The sequence below is a fragment of the Fistularia commersonii genome, chromosome 10, assembly GCF_037954325.1.
Source record: "Fistularia commersonii isolate RoL2024-O1a breed Wild chromosome 10, RoL_Fcom_v1.0, whole genome shotgun sequence".
Lineage (NCBI taxonomy): Eukaryota > Metazoa > Chordata > Actinopteri > Syngnathiformes > Fistulariidae > Fistularia > Fistularia commersonii.
In genome coordinates, this window is record NC_141293.1 from 20,392,218 (window position 1) to 20,409,507 (window position 17,290).

Consider the following 17,290-nt stretch of genomic DNA (forward strand, 5'->3'; position numbering starts at 1 on the left):
AGAAATGTGCTATAAAATTCCTAGATTTCTGCCATACAATAAAGTGAGTGACATTTAAGACGGCATGAAAGCAGATTACTTTATGTTATCAAAAAAGTGTCGATTGTTGGCGTAAAAAGTTAGACATTGGGAGAAATACAAGTCATGGGGACCTCAGAGGTTAGTCTTCATGTGAACATTCAGGGTTAAAAGAGGATTCTATTTATCCATTTCCTGACGCTTGTCTGGGGTAAGATAAGATAAATAAGATAATCGGGTGTTGGGGCAGCAGTTCCTTTGCCCTGTCAGTCATACCTTGTCCATGTCTGAAATAATACATTCAGTCTTTTGATAACTCCTTCCGCGTAAAGGATGTCGAATTCAATGCTGCCTTTCTTAGATATCGAAAACTACGAGTATCACTGTAGTTAAGTAGATTCTGTTTCCTTGACTTCTTCTTTGCAGAGTTCCCCTTTCACGGCTGTGCACGTATCTTTTTTAATGTTGTTTTGTCTTTGTACCCGCAAGCTATAAGCCCAGGCTCTGTCCACTCCATGACCTTCAGTGCTGCAGGGTGTCCAGTCAGGTAGGGGAAAACGTCCCGCAACTACCAGGGCATCATCTGGAAGCTCAGCCAGTAACTTCTCCTGTAATAAAGAGAGCTACGAAAACAGGCAGAATGAATGAAATGACAGCAAATGAGTTATAAAACTAACCAAAGTAGTGCCATAAAGCACAAGAGCGATCTTGTGATCTTTTTTTTTTCAAAGACTACAGAGTACGGCCATTTAGAAATGGATTTCAGTTTGTTGTTTTACTCACCACACTGGGGGCTAAAAAAATGGTGACATTCTTGCATTTTGACAAGTCAACCTGCGATGAGATACAAACAAAACACTAAGGAGGAATTCAGCTTTATATACATTTAAACAACTACATAAAAACAAATGCTTTTATTGTATCTTTTCCCCTGAAAATATAAAGTACCCTCCCTGCTTCATCATAGTTCCGTTGGTTTTATATATATATATATATATATATATATATATATAAGCCATATATATATATATATATATATATATATATATATATATATATATATATATATATATATGGCTTTTCAGGGTTTGAGATGGCTGCTATTTTTTAAATGTTAAAGCAATTACTGGTATAAAGGCAATCAATTCAGGCCAGAGGAATGTTCTGACTTAAATAATAGGTGGTGACAATGAAACTAAATCCTCTAAAGTGTCTAACTGGCAGGGTGGGCTGGCAACAATGTGTAAATTGGAAAAATACCTGAAAATAATTGAAAACAGACAAAAAAAATTACCATTAAATGTCTAAAGAAATTAAAAGTGACAAACATTTATGTCAACTATATATATATATATATATATGTATGCAAAAAGTGATAAATTGTAGAGAGTTAAATTAACAACAAAAAAACAAACTTAGAAATCTACAAAGATAACCCAAAAAGCCACAATCTTAGGAGATCTAACTGGAAATATTATAATTGTAAAGCACTTTTAGAGCTGTTCATGTGGAAAGGACAGTCTCTTCAAATAAAACTCAATACTTTAAAGTGTTTTCTGTTAATCTGAGGGACAGAGTGTCTCAATGGATGAGTCTGCACTGTTCAAACAACAAGGTGACAAATAAGATAAAGCTGCAGGGCCTTAGAGTGACAAGATGTTGAACTTCTCAAGAGACATTGATGGAGTCTACGGTCTGACAATTTGGGGAGGACACTCTTAACTATACCTTAACATTAAAATGTCGTGTGTCATTTAATCTAGTCATTTGATCCAGTTAGTAGGACTTCCATCATCTTTGTCATCTAGTAGTACGGCAGTGTAACTGTATACTTTATTGTTCCAATATGATACTGTTTTTAAGTGGACAACGGTTCTTTCCAAAGCTCCTGACTGACAACTTGGTTGTTGAGACACAAGTATAGAAACCATTAACAAATGTAATTGTTATGTCACTGACAACACAAATGCCAAACCTTCCAGAGATCCTCTCGTAGGTAAGACACTTTCCCGTGATGGCCTGATCTCCATGCTTGAAATCTGGCCAGGCGAATGAGCCAGGGGTTGAGTTCATAGCCAACAGCAGGAGCGAGGCCTTGCTGACAGGCTTCTAAAACCTCAAGGGTTCAAAATAAACACAATGAATACCTGTTGCCAACATGTATAAAAAAAAGTCAACATCTTGCTTTTATGCTTACAATGCGGCCATCACCAGATCCCAAATCCACCAGACTTCCCTTCCGACCTCTTAGCAATGTCATTACATTCTGTACTTGCGCTCGGCTCGCAGGGATGTATGGAACCTGCAATTTACAGTGACTCAGAACAAAGTAATTGTTCTAACTGTCGTATTACAAAAGTAGTAATTCAAAGACCACACGTGTCACCCTTAAGGCCTGTGTTTAAGTTTTGTGTGTATGATGCTGATATATATATAAATAAAACAAGAGGCTCAACATTCCACATGTTAAACCAGATGTTTCAACCAGCAGAGATTATTCTACTTTACTTTTGATAGTACTTTGACCTTATTAGACCTATATCATCATAGCACAGCTTTTTTTCAAATATTGGAGTTTGTTCATGTAGTATAGCACTGTTTTACCAGTCATTTACGTTTCGACATACGTTGTAAGCACTTAATTAATATCATAATGTACGTTTTTGCTTTATTATTAGACTGTATTATCATACGATTGCTTTTTGCTCTCCTTTCTTTTTGTTTCTGTGGCCCTTAAATTCCATCACATGACACGGGAGATGCACAAAGTTGTGTGTCCAAAACAACAGGCCAATCTGACGCTGAGACACAGAGTTTGATGGCCCTGACTTGACATGGTACCTGCAGCTTCAAGGGGACTTTTCGGAAGCCTGGCTGGAGGATTCCCGCCCACATGGCGTACACAGCGAGCCCGGTGCCCGCAGCAATCTGGGCGATGTCCCATCCTCCGAGGTCCCGGCTCTTCAGCTCCTCGAAGAGCTCGGCAGGTGTATTCTCATCCATTGCTACGGGGACCAGTGGCATGGATAGAGACACAACACTGAGCTTTGGTGAGGTGATCAATGAAAAAAAAGTGACGCAATTTGGATAAAGTATCTTGTGCGAACCAGCCATTTTCAAAAGTTGTGGTCTCAGACCCACTTTCACCTTTGCAGTAAACTGAGACGAGTTTCCAGTAATGCACCGATTAGTGAGGATGACGAACTGGTACAAGTTACTACGTAATAGCACACATTGCGGAAAAAATGACAGCTTTGGAAGAAAAAGATACGGTTTTACGGATCGTACCTCAGCAATCATAGGTAAAGATGACCCAAGGTGTAGATCATTGAAACTATTGAAGAAACCCCTTAAAATGTATTTCAAATGAAACCTCGTTATAGCACTATGAGAGCTGATGTTGTTCAAAGGGTCACATTAACGATCCTACTATTGTCTTACAATTTTAAGATTCACACATAGACATGGAATTTAATGTTACAATACGTCCCATAAAATGAGATGGAATTGGAAGTGGCTAAATAACATTTAAATGACCTGCAGGAAAGCGGGCGGACACATTACTCAGTAGTACCAGTCGGTCCGTCTGCAAAAACACTCCCCCGCCACTGAACTGGACATTAGTTCCGGGGAGGCACCGTGTGAAACGACTGCAATACCGAGAAGTAACGAGCTACCAAGGGATCGATCTCAACTATATTGTGAAAAACGAATAACCCCACACTATAGTAGGAAATCATTTTAAGTGCAACAAACTTGGACATAATGAACGCAATTCTAAAAGTGAAATAGCTCCTTCTCCAGAGCAGTGGGTTACATTGTAAGTAGATGGGCGCTGCCATCCCTAACAGAAGTTGTGTATGTTTGTGCTATTAAACATACATGGGAAACCAGCAAACTTCTTTATTGTTTTTAGAGCAAAATATTCTGTAATGGCAAATTATTTTTATTAGAAACATAAGCAAGAGTGTCAATGGCAAATTACAACAAATACATATTTGCGTTTTACATTCAAATTGACAAACGTCTTTAAAAGTTGGAAAAAGGTTATATTTGACAACAGTCAGCTCGAAAAAAGACGAAACAGAGGGAGATTAAATTATGACATGCAAACTCAGTCAGTCACTGTCAGCGTCGTCACTGATGATTCCTTTCAGATTAACCCAGTCTGAAGGTCTCCGCCTTTTCTGTGACTTATTTTCTCGATCACTATCAGAGTTAGAGTCCAAAGAGCGCTGATATGCAGAGGGTGGAGGTTCATGTGATTTTTGCCAGGTACTTCTACGTTTCGGTCGACCTGAGGGAAGAACCAAGACAGTGGTTTGCCTTAAATGTACTATTTTGATCAAGTAATACAAAGATAAAATACTGGAGACAAGAGGGAAAGCCATACAGTTACTGTGTATATATATATATATATTTATTTACACACACACACACACACACACACACACACACACACACACACGTGTGTGTGTGTTTAATATACATATACACTAAATAAATTCAAGCAGAAAACAAAATCCTGCACAAAGTTGTAACCTACAATGATGTAGGTAATTTAATAATGTTTCAGGTCATTTGATTAGCAGTATATCAAAACTAGTTTTAAAAAACATTTTTAGTCAATCTTTATTTCCTTCAGTTTTTTTTTCCCCTTTTCCAGGCTAAATACAAGACTAAAACACTGTTTCCCACTCACTGCTAACAGTATTTATATGTGATGCTTGCTCACTTTCAAACTGCTGACTCATAAACAGGGCTCTTCCAAAGATGCAAACAGCAATAAAGTTGTGCGTCCAAATGAAAAAGCACGATGAAAATGAACAACTGAGTTTACTGAGCCCAAAGCAGACATACTTACCTTGTGTAGGAATAATGTTGTTGACATCAAGTTCAGCTAGTTCCTGGGCTTCCTCTCTCTTCATACGGACTTTTTTGCATTTCTCTATTGATGGCTGACCTGCACAGGAGAATCTTTTCAGTGTAATTCATTTTAAATTTCAACCCATCAAGTGGTTATACTTTAGAAATATTTAATGACTGACAGCTCAACACCGTGTCAGCAGCACTCACATTTTCCATCACAATCATTGATGCACACCGACCGAACCCTTTGCCAATAACCGATGAGCCAATACATAAAGTTTTTAATAAACCCTGGTTTATTTTTCTACCAATAAGCAAAGAATATCAAAGACTTATTCACAAAATGTCTTGCTGATGAGTGATAAAATAATGCGATTTTCATCAGGCACCATTACATTTTTAATGCTGAAGTTGATAATATCGGGAACTTTAGAGCACAATTATTGAAGAAATTAATAAACTGCTCCATTGATGATAAAAAAAAGCCCAGTTACAGCAGTCCAGTGTTGAATTAAAGTAAAGAGCATTTCTATATAAATGAAAAACACATAAAATGACACTGTGTCACCGGATTGTTATTTAGGTATCTACAATTAAAACAAAAATCAAGCTTTAATACCATTTGAAAACACATTTTTTTTAGAACCAATTTGTAGATAATTTTAGGAAAAGCGATGATCAAAATTGATTGAATACTCAAATGGTATTCAAATTCAAATGGTATCTTATAAAACTCAATTTCACTGACCTTTGACACCGAGGTCCTCTAGCTCCTTCTTGAGTATGGCCACCATGGCACGAACAGATCGACAGTCTTCAAAGAGCTTCTTGTAGTTCTTTTTCACACCGCACAGGGAAATGTAGCGCTTGAGCCTTACGACTGATTTGTTGGCATCCTGAGGAACAAAGTAAGTAGTTGGGCTGTTTTTACAAGATGCAGTTAATCCGAGGTTCCCCACGATTGGCGGATATGTCTTGATTGAGTTCATTCAAAAATTTTAATCCTTCCTCCTCATTTACAGTATACACACCTCAGATATGCAAATAAGGAACATCTTGATCCCTCACCAACAGGTCGAAGAAAAACAGTATTTTAAAAGTTACTAACTCAACAGTATCAAGTGTATGAATGTAGCAGCTTGCTTTCATTTGCTGTGTTGTGAATCATTCGCAGCAGTAGTGTAAAGGTGTTCTTTTTCTTGCATAAATTTTTCCTTGCAAACTAGCAACCTAAAAAAAAAGTATTTGTCATGACTTATGAAAGGAAAGAAGGAAAAGGTCCCATCAGATCTTGACATTTATGAGCTTTGGAATTTTACAGCAAAAAGCATGGAATTTGGTACCTATTTGAATAGCAGTTATTAGTATCACCATCATAATATCATATGAATAAAGTAAATAATGAATTACTATTTCACGTAGCTGGCAAAAAACGGATGCTTTAGTAAAAAAAAAAAAAAAAAAAAAAAAAAAAGACAACAAACAAACTAAAATGTCTCAAATTCAATTAGAAACTAGAAAACATGTAATAGCAAGCATTATGCTCCTATATAATGTATTTCATTTAATTGTAGCCAACATTTGTTGAGGTTTCCTGTTTTTATTATTAATATTACCTTTTTATTTTGTGCACCTTTGTCTTCCTCTTTATTCCCAATTTTCTTCTTTTTAGTTCCAGCGTTCACAGCTTTTTCCTTCTTGTTGTCCTTTTCATCATCCAAAGAAGGAAGGGATGATGATTCAGAGTCAGAGTCTTTCGTCTTTCCATCCTTTTTTTCTGCATATCAAGAGAAAAAAGGGATTCATGATGTAAAAAAAGAGCAATATACAGGGGTTAAATGTCGATATAAAAGAGATATTTCTTGGAACTTGCCTCATCAACACTGAAAGTTAGAAACTGAGCTGTAACTTGTCAACATTTGACACAAATGAATACATTTATTGGGAGAGTGTAAAATCCAAATACTGCAATTGTATTTTCAATAGTATTATGTTGAACTGGGCGCTATCTTGTGTATGGTCTGGTGATATACCAAATTTACTGGAAGAAATCCTTGGAAAAAAAAAATACTGCAGATATCTTGAAATGGTTTTATTCGAAGGAAATATTTCCTTCTTTGGAAATGTGCTAAATGTGAAAACACAAGCACCACCTTTTTGGTTTGAATAACATCTAATGTGTATCTGGAACTTAAAAACATTTCTGGACTTCCAATGTCACCATTTAAAAAAATCCTCATACAGGTACGTATACAAGGTTAAAGACAAAGTCAAACTGCTGGTTTGGATTTTCATTCAAACTCTTTCTGGTGCATACTTTATCCAAAAATCATCTTGGTCAAATATTATATATCCATCTGCAACTCAAAAGAAAAATTGCTTTTATACCTATATGTTGTATAATTGTTGGGTTTTGTTTTACCGTTAAGATATTTTTGTCATATTTGAAGGCCAAGGGTCTTCGCTGGCAATAAAGTCTGTTTTTGCAACATTTGTTGTGGCAGCCAAATGCTTTCACCCTGTCTTGATAAGGGCTGCGAAGCTGAGGTATCTGACTAAAGAAAATATACGTTGAAGGATATTAGGCTAGTCACAATATGAAAGTTGAGGTTTGTTGTTTAGGTTCCATGATCAAGCTAAAATAGTCACCATTCTCGCTGTCGTCAGATGACTCTTGGCTCTTCTGATCACAATCCTCTCCTTGACTCCCATCAAGCCTTATCCTTTCCTGGACCTTTTTACTGTCAGTCTTTCTAATCACTTCATCATCTGTCGAGTCTTCACTTTCAATTGATGGCCCCTGGTTTCCGTTTGCCGTTTTCTGGGATCCTTTCGCACTTTGCTCTTCATCCCCAGATCCACTTTTACTTTTCTCCTCCTCTTCACTCTCCTCACGGCCTTTTCTGCCGTTCTTTTCATCCTCCGATTCTATAAGTGTCATTTTTTAGAAAACAAAAACAACAACCATCACTGGGAAATTATACAGAGGGTGCTGATGAACCTCCTGCCTGCTCTGTATCATATATTTAACTCTGCTGCCAGTATAATTAGAAATTTTGGCTTAGCTTTATTTAGCCACTTAACAGGGGTGTATAACTTCTTCTTGATTCTTCTGAGGTCGTTTGAGTTTTTTGAACCAAGTAGGCAACATATTGATGATTTAATTAATTTCTTGCCAATGTCAAGGTCTTTTCTGGTTGACTTATTTGTGGACAGTTTCTTGCTAATCTTCATCTTTTCTGGTGATTTTCCATACACTCCCTTAGGGGATTTGGGGTAATTTGTTGATCATTTTGTAATTCCAATCACAAATTTATCAGATTTAAAAGAAAATCCCTTTCACAGTCAAACAACATTCTGATATCGTATCAAAGCCCAGCATTGGCGTCTGAACGCAAATGTCAGGAGATAATACTTACCTGATGAGGAGCTTGACTGATGCCGGGATTTTTTTGGCCTGGACTCAACCTCACTTTCACTATCGCTTATTTCTGATTCACTTTTCATCCCTCTTTTTCTTTTGCTTTGAAGGATCTTTGTCTCCAGCCCACTTTTATCATGGTCCTAGCAGGGATAGATATAGGTTGAAATTTAAAAAAGAGCAGTGACTGCTTGTTCTCCCCCACCGTGCAAACACTTAAAGAAACAAAAATGAGCTGCACAGAATCAAAAATTACCTGAAAATTCATCAGCTCCTCAGCCACCTGCTTCAAGAAACTTCTGGTTGATGAGTTTAGGGAGTCCTTTCCCACATGAGCCATATATCGCTCTTTTAAAGTTCTGAAATTCAGTGTGCTGAAATAACATACATGTATAGTTGTATGTGTGAGAGGGCTAAATTGAAAGCAAATCACATGAAATAATGAATTCCTTCTTTCCTAAAAAAGAAAGAAAAACAGGCAAAAAAAAAAACCACACAAAGATTCAAAAGAACTGATTGCCAAAAGCAAAAGTGTATGCAAAGTAAGCGTATATGGCATTTATATATAAATCACTGTGCTTATGAAATAACTATTCCTAACCGCTATTCTTTTTCCCCATTCAGACCCCAAAATGTATCTTTCGAAAATTTAAGTTTTTTTTAATTAAGCAACAGAAAGAATTCCTGTTGAAATTACAGTAAAGGGTAGCCTCAAACAAAGAAAAAAAGCCAACACAAAAAATGTAACAAAGATTGATGATTACAGTTCGAATAAACAAAACTATGATGAATTGCTAACTGTTCTGGTCTTCTTCCACTTCTCCTTTCGGCTTCTCCCTTCAGGGGTCGTCACAGCGAATCAACTTTCTTCATCTAACCTTAATCTCTGTATCCTCTCTCACACAAACTACCTTCATATCCTCTTTTACTACATCCATAAGTCTTCTCTTTGGTCCTCCTCGAGACCCCCTGCCTGGCAGCTCCAATTCCAGCATCCGTCTATCAATACATTCACTGTCCCTCCTTTGTACATGACCCAACCATCTCAGTCTGGCTTCTCCGATCTCATCCATCCTACTTGGTGGTCACAATCCAGAGCAACGGAGAGTGTGGAAAAGAGGTGAAGAGACGGTCCAAGCAGGTTGGAATGGGTGGAGAAAAGTGTCAGGGGAATTATGTGATAGAAGACTTTCAGCCAGAATGAAAAGAAAGGTGTACAAGACAGTGGTGAGACCAGCCATGATGGATGGACTAGAAACTGTTACAATGACCAAAAGACAGTAGGCAGAACTAGAGGTTGCAGAGATGAAGATGTTGAGGTTCTCTTTTGGAGTGACCAGGATGGAGAGGATGAGTCTATCAGAGGAACAGCACATGTTAGATGTTTTGGAGAGAAGGTCAGAGAAGCCAGACTGAGATGGTTGGGTCATGGACAGAGGAGGGATAGAGAATATATTGGTAGAGATGCTGGAGTTGGAGCTGCCAGGCAAGAGGTCTGGAGGAAGACCAAAGAGAAGATTTATGGACGTAGTGAGAGAGGATATGAAGGTAGTTGGTGTGAGAGAGGAAGATGCGGAGATTAAGGTTTGATGAAGAAAGTTGATTCGCTGTGACGACACCTGAAAGGAAAAGCCGAGAGAAGACGACAGTCGAAACCGTCGGGGTCCTGTAGTCGACCTCCGCCTCGGCCAACACTGTTTCCAAAAAGTATCACCTCGTTCCGAATATTAATCCCGCTTTACTGAATGTGACTAAAAGATGAAATCAAAACTCCGTAGAAAACGGACTGTCTGGAGGGGGAGACTCCTAAAGTGATGCGAAACATCAAGATGAAACTACTTTCTGTGACTTCCCACTGCCTGTGAACATGTTTTAGGATGAGAGAAAGCGCAGACGCGGAAGAGTACGTGAGCCGCCGTTGCTTATTTGATATAATTGATCTCATAAAGATAATGTTTGTTAACCAGCAAATCGTTGTCGCTGGCCACGTCCGCTCGGACATTGAAATATATAACATTATTACATAATGTTTTGTGTAACGAATGCTTCTTTTATATTCTAGCATTACAATTTAAACTCTACGCTCAACAATGCATCATGGTGCTTCATTTTTTCTCTTTTAGAAATGTACCTTAAGTCTGGTTCATTGCAGAGTTGTCCACGAACGAAATTGGGAATATTGTTTTTCTCCTTTTCCTCCCTTGGACTAGGACACTTTGTTTTTGGCGCGCGCAGGCCACCGGATGTGACGCCATCCCTGGAGGCCACGCCCCTTCAACGTCCAGACTGTAGCTGTCATGTCGATAAACTAAATTCATAAATAGACACATAAATAAATAACAACCAGCGAATCCCCTGACTCTTCATTTTTCAAGCAAAACATTTGAATATTATAAGTATACCGACAGATATACCGTAGGTCGGTCCAAATATCAAATGTAATGATATTTATCTTAAAATTGTTTCTCTATTGACTTCGGCTGAAGAAGTCGCCATTCGCCAGTTCTCATCTCGTCGACCATTTGCCGTATTTTATTTAACAGTTTATAATGTCATTATAAGTGATTACATTCAAATGTGTTGCCAATGTCACATTTCAATTGATGGCGATTTTTTTTTTTAATTTCTTGTTGATTCATTTTACAAATTTCTCAAGTCATTTTAAATTATGGCTTGGTATCTTTCGGGTGATCTTCCTAATTTTCAGGTCTTTTTCTGCTATATTCTATAAGGTTTCTTCATGATTTTTAAAGTCCTCTTGAAAAATTGTTCATGACACTTATATATTAATATACTGTATTTCCTCTTTCTTTTAGTGATTTCCAACTGATTTTATAACAATAGTAATTATAAAATCATTACGGTGGCTTAATAGCATTTTATAGCTTTAAGCAGGTTTTTAAAATAATTTAAAATTTTTTCAAGAGATTGTTGTTCTCTTACAAATTGTACTTATAATGTATTCAAGATGCAGAGGAGACGCGATGAGCATTTTGTGAAATGATGAGAAAAAATGGGTGCTTTTATAGATTATCCACAAGGTTCATTTATTATGCTTTAGAGGAAAAGGGCAAAAAGAGCAGACCAGCAACTGAAGCAGGATTTCTTCGGTAATTTATTCAGAACATTCATGACCACAGGTGGACGGCAATTGCATTAGTGCATATTTAAAAGGTGGGTTTATAAAAAGAGATGAGATGCAAATTGTACTCATTCAACTTTTCTTTCCAATACTCAAAGTGACATCTGTGAAAATCGGGAATCCTGCACTTGAAGGAAGGTAAGATGCATTCAATGATTAAAGACCTGGAGAGTGAAGTTTATGGGTTGGAGTAAGACATAAAGCAGAAGTGAAAGACCATGGCTCAGAATAAAATGCAATATAATCACAAAAATGTTACATGGGTCACGATTCCTCCTTGAACATTAATTGTGAAAATTTCTCTCAATTTACTTAAGTGAGTTACAATTGTGCTGTGGAGTGCATTCAAAAATGTACACACACTCAAGCACTGGTTAACACTGCGATTGCATACAATACAAAAGTTAAATACCAAACAATAAATTAGGTCCATAAATTAATTGATAAAAAAAACAACCAGAAGCAAGAGAAGTAATAATTTAAACAAAGAAAACAGAGCTGCTCGACAATCTCTCTTTGTAGACAACCTCGCTCAAAACATGGCTACTCAACTTTAATCCAGTGTTAACGTGACTAAATTAAACTTGAAATCCTCGGCTCACCACTTTCAAGCAATGTCTTGTTTCAAAATGTGAAAAGGCAACTGATCTTTCATGGCCTAAAACACAAGAATGAAACACAACCACTAAAAAAAAGGATCAAGCCTGACAGTATTTTTCTAAATGGGAAACACCGGAGGAGGATGTCAGTGCATATCTTGAACAGGAACAAAGGTTCCCTTGCAGGGCGGCAGTGGGTGGCTCGGGCCCTTTTGGGTTGGAGGGCTAAACATCTGCGGAGTACTATTCATGCCAGTCTCATTGCCCAGGTCACTATATTATAGATACTTCCTATTTGGAACATGTACACACTTGCTTTTTTGTAAACAGAAGCATTTTTCATCTCCTCAGTCAATCATGACGTTTCTGCTGTGACACCTAAACACATTTAATGAAACTAGTATAAAACCAATAACAAAAACAAAACAAATCAAAACAAGCTATTGCAATGACTGAGGACATCTCTCATTCTGTTTTTGAAAGAAAAATGCACCTTTCGTCTTCACATTATTAATCCTTGTACACAGTTTGCTGGCCATGTCCTCTTTCATCATGCATTATGTGCCGCCTCACGTGGATCCGTCTCACTCTCCTGTCACCACCAGTAGCAGCTTCTTCCTCTGACTGGCCTGCTCCCAGCGATGAACCTGAGCCCCGTGAATCTAAAAGGTGTACGCCTCCAGGACCAGAGCCTCTGCTATTCTCATAGATGAGAATATTAAGAGTTTCTTCAAAGATTCGGGCCTCAGGAAACTCAACCTATGACCAGAAATATGAAAGTTTGTTGGTGGTGATTACAGACGCACACCTTAGTCAGTACAACTTCAGATCAAAAAAAGAAAAAATACACAAAACTTTGCTTTGAAATGATGTTTTTGAATCTTTCGCCTTTGAATTAAACTCTTCAAACATTAAGTAACCAGGAAACGTAATTGAACGGTTTCCACAGTCAGGTTTTATCTAAATGAAATTAAAGGTACGCTAAAATGAGGGACACGGACACACACGCACGCGTGGTTGAACTCACTCACTCACTCACTCACTCACTCACTCACTCACTCACTCACTCACTCACTCACTCACTCACTCTCACACTCTCACACTCTCACACTCTCACACTCTCACACACACACACACACACACACACACACACACACACACACACACACACACACACACACACACACACGTAGACGAAAGAGGGTGACCTTTAAACCCTCTGGACATGTCAGTTTCTCATCATGTCATGCTGTTCGTCAATATTTGACATGTCAAATGACCATGTAATCTTTTAAGTCATGGCAAAAACATGTTTTCTGTAGTAATACTTTACTTCATCTTTCATTTTTTTATTTATTCAGTTTATGTTAAATCAAGGAAAATTCTATAAATGTCTGACTGGTCACATTAATTAATACGGTGTCGATATGCAACCTGAACATATGACAATCCTGGGGGTATTCTAATTGCATTTCTGTAATCATGACCAATTCTATGCACAAGTTACGATCAGCTCAAGCTTACTTTGGTCTGCTTCTTCTCCGTGGCATAGACGATGGAGGTGCAGCAAACTTCTGCAATCTTACGTCCTTCACCATAAAAAGACCAGCAGCAGATTTCATCCCCAAGAACATCTTTGACGAAAAGGACGCGGCCGTTGAACCGGAGCACAAGTTTGTCGAACAGCTCGATGTTCTTCAAAAGGTTGTCATCGGAGTTGCTTGTCACGAGGAAATTGATCAAATGAGATATAATCAAGTGAGCATATAAGTTGAAAAGTAGAACAAAGTGATAATCCATGCGGTCACTTCATGTATATTTACAACAAGTCACACTTCATTTTTACCTGGTGTAGGAGTATTTGTTGTTTCCTCGGTTGTTCTGCAACTTCACTACTGGCTGTGAAAAAAAACAAAACTGTAGTGATTTATTATCATATAAGTATGTTACCAAACAAAATGGATTACTCTTGACACAGAGTTCATTGCATGTGTATTTCATTACATCCCAGCCCCAAAAGGGAATATACCTTTCTGCAAGTTGCAATCATCCTCTGTTCTTCTTTGGCTGAGGTGATCATGGGGATGCGGCACACACTTTCAAACACATCTTTCTGTTTCTAAAGAAAGAGACACAGCATTCAGAGGACTTTGACCAAGAACTTAATTAAAGGAGAATTACAAATACTCTGCACAAAAATCACTCCGGATGCAGAGCCTGTCAACGAATGAGAAAAAACAAATCAAGCCAACGGTCGGAAGGCTACTTTCGTCATATGTAGGATAATAGTCACTTAGCCTATAAAGGTATAATGTTGGCTGCCTGATGCTTTTCAAATACTAAAGGATGTCAAGACAACAAAGTGAAAGCATTAGTCCATCCATCGATATTTTAGGCTGCCCTCGATGGATGATTTGTGTGCCTATGTGTATGTGTGCTGCGCTCCACTTAAGACCGCCTGGCCAGCATCTGAATGCAACAGCATTTGTTGTTACTTTCAGTATGCATCCCTTCAAGGATGGCAATTCAGAGAATGTTAGTCACACGACCTCTTTGCTACCAAGGGGGTTAAAGATAAGATAAGGTAGAGAAGTTATAGATAATGGTGTATTTGCTTGCTACAGAGTACCATTTAAAAATGTTAAAACATAAAAGCTTCATTACTGATTTACCTGCATAGCAGTGAGGCAGTGCTGGATAAGTCCTTGGACCCGGTAGTACTGGGCCTCCTTAAGAACCTCATCCAGTTCTCTGTGGTCCTCTGGAAGAGGTACTGAGCCATCTCGCAGGAAGTTCAAAACTAGCCCAAAATGTCGACCACATCTATCTAGCACTACCCATCCTGGTGGGGAGAATGGAAAAGGTAACTTAGCGATGTGAACTGCCAGCCGAAGGGATACCATGACAAGCATGAAACAAAACCACACCAAAAAAACAAACATACATTTTTTTTCCCAGAGGGCATGATATTCAATTCTCAGTTGTCAATGGCATGGTCCTCAATTCAATCAAATAATAACAACTTCACTCACCCTCCGAGTCTATGGTCACTTCTGTTCCTCCATTGCATATGCTTTTCAGCAGACTGTCCTCCTTGCTTAATGTCTGGACAGTTGTATAATGCAGCGAGCCACCAACATTTAATTTGACATATTTGCTCCTCAGCAGACCATGACTTCTGAGTTCATCACTGCTCTGGGATGCAGGCTGAGAGACAGCAGACTGGGCAGAGCTGGTGGCATGACTGCCAGCTGACGCCTCAGCAGACATGAGGCTAAAGGGTGACACGCTGGCTGGAAGAGAAAACAATGTATTGACCTGTTAACCGGCTGTGATCTGACTAAAACAAGGAAAGCTTTTTTTTATACCGAGTGGATTTAGGGATGGGCCATGAAGGCAACCATGGATAATACACAATACTCTAGTAACCTAGAATATCAATATATAATTGTTGATATATAATCACACTATCTGCTTAGATTGGAAAATCGGAGGGGTTGTCCCTTTTATTCAGTTTTGCAAGACAACATCATTCAATAACAACACACATTCCTATGTATATATATATATACATATATATAAATATATACATGTACACAGGTGTATGTGTGTGTAAATATTTCCATGCACTATACAAACTGGCAGGATTTCACAGTGTGGGTTATCTAGACACAAGACTGATCTTAAACACAAAATTTCTTCTGGATCTGATGTACTCTTGCAAAGTTACAAAGATGAAATATGGGTTGTAGTGATCGATAGCACGCAGCAAACTATATGATGAACTCGATGTTTAACCGTTAATATGTCATTTGATTTGCTTTGCTGCTGTTCACACAAAAAAGAAACATCCCAACGTTCTGTGCTTAAGAGGGATGCGGAACTGAGCCAAAAGAGTCAAAATAGTCCGTTTTGTGTTCGCTTTAAATGTGCTCTGTGACACGTTGACACGATTGCACACTTGTGCTGAAAAAAGACACAGCAATAATCCCCGATCAAACCTAAAAACCAAAAGTTGTTTATTGGTGATTCTTTTGTAACAATTTCAAAGCGAAGACACGTACCAGTAAATCTAGTGTACCATTCCAGCCCTATTACTCACACACCGACGACAAAATCATCTTTCTACAAAGATTGTCGACATAGAGTAATGTTCGGAACACGAAGTAGCTCGAAGTTCCAGTTGAAAAACACTCATGTCACTGAAGTCTGATGATTGCGGTGATAACTGAATTACGAGTCAAAACTATTTCTATTAAAATCTATCATAATGTAGTTACAAAGTGTACTTACCTCACTGAACATCCAAGTGAAATGAAAGTAATAATCGAACGCCTTATGGTCAATAGGTTAGCCAAAATGTAATCAAAAAACACATTTATTTACAACGCAGCTAATGGTTGGTAATTCATGTTGGTAGCAGCTAGCCTACCTGTATCAAAATGGCTAACATAAGCTAGTATATTTGGTTGTTGTTTTTTTCCTTAAAAGAGACCTTTTATTAATTTTCTCCTTAGGGTGGAACACATAAAAATAACCGTCAAATGCAAATCGAGCGGGTACGAAGAGCCAATGACATTGTTCAGCGTTGAAGACACAGACTGGTGTTTATGTTAAAAGATAAATAGGTCAGTCGGAAGCGAAAGTAGCGCATCCTCCGCCGTCTCCTTCTTCTACGCTTTAAAAGCTGCTCGTGCGGCCGATCACTGCCTCCAGTGGACTGGAGGCGCCACGGCAGCCGTTGCTCCACACAGCCAAACATGGATTACATTGTAGGACAGCTGGAGTACATCTTTTTCTTCTTCTTCTCCTTTTGGCTTTTTTCCCTTCAGAATCACCACAGCGAATCAACCTTCTTCATCTCACCCTATTCTCTGTATCCTCCTCTCTCACACCAACGACCTTCATATTCTCTCTCACTACTTCCATGACTCTTCTCTTTGGTCTTCCTCAAGACCTCCTGCCCGGCAGCTCCAATTCCAGCATTCGTCTAACAATATATTCACCATCCCTCCTCTGTCCATGACCCAACCATCTCAGTCTCAGTCCTCACAACTTTTATTTCCAAGTCAGAGCGAAGGGAAATTTTGTAGGGTCTTATTTTAGTTTTCATTATACTCCCTAAGTGCCCTTCTTCTTCTTTCGGCCTTTCCCCTTCAGGGATCATCACAGCGAATCCACTTTCTCCGTCTCACCCAATTCTCCGTATCCTCCTCTCTCACACCAACTACCTTCATGTCT

The 17,290-nt window shown here is 38.4% G+C and overlaps 3 protein-coding genes across 4 annotated transcripts; all 3 read right to left on the reverse strand.

The window, feature by feature from the left end:
• Positions 1 to 65: 65 nt before the first annotated feature.
• On the reverse strand, positions 66 to 3,597 carry antkmt (adenine nucleotide translocase lysine methyltransferase). 2 transcript variants are annotated; one of them, XM_086154327.1, is made up of 6 exons: positions 3,556 to 3,597; positions 2,860 to 3,023; positions 2,216 to 2,320; positions 1,994 to 2,134; positions 802 to 852; positions 66 to 641 (listed from the first exon to the last, which is right to left on the reverse strand). In XM_086154327.1, the coding sequence occupies exons 2-6, from the start codon at positions 3,019 to 3,021 to the stop codon at positions 408 to 410; spliced, it is 693 nt and encodes a 230-aa protein (XP_086010453.1). In that variant the 5' UTR covers positions 3,022 to 3,023; positions 3,556 to 3,597; the 3' UTR covers positions 66 to 407. The 2 variants fall into 2 exon arrangements, with proteins under 2 accessions (XP_086010453.1, XP_086010452.1); XM_086154326.1 differs by having other exon boundaries at positions 3,307 to 3,584.
• A 165-nt stretch (positions 3,598 to 3,762) lies between these two features.
• On the reverse strand, positions 3,763 to 10,523 carry hirip3 (HIRA interacting protein 3). Its single transcript, XM_086154499.1, has 8 exons — positions 10,440 to 10,523; positions 8,565 to 8,682; positions 8,307 to 8,451; positions 7,537 to 7,815; positions 6,504 to 6,664; positions 5,636 to 5,783; positions 4,883 to 4,981; positions 3,763 to 4,315 (listed from the first exon to the last, which is right to left on the reverse strand). Exons 2-8 carry the CDS (start codon positions 8,646 to 8,648, stop codon positions 4,137 to 4,139), a joined length of 1,095 nt encoding a protein of 364 aa, XP_086010625.1. The 5' UTR covers positions 8,649 to 8,682; positions 10,440 to 10,523; the 3' UTR covers positions 3,763 to 4,136.
• Positions 10,524 to 11,404: 881 nt separating this feature from the next.
• Positions 11,405 to 16,717, reverse strand: kctd13 (potassium channel tetramerization domain containing 13). Its single transcript, XM_086154329.1, has 7 exons — positions 16,343 to 16,717; positions 15,082 to 15,342; positions 14,722 to 14,891; positions 14,079 to 14,168; positions 13,896 to 13,948; positions 13,574 to 13,769; positions 11,405 to 12,808 (listed from the first exon to the last, which is right to left on the reverse strand). Exons 2-7 carry the CDS (start codon positions 15,317 to 15,319, stop codon positions 12,560 to 12,562), a joined length of 996 nt encoding a protein of 331 aa, XP_086010455.1. The 5' UTR covers positions 15,320 to 15,342; positions 16,343 to 16,717; the 3' UTR covers positions 11,405 to 12,559.
• Between the last annotated feature and the right edge of the window lie 573 nt (positions 16,718 to 17,290).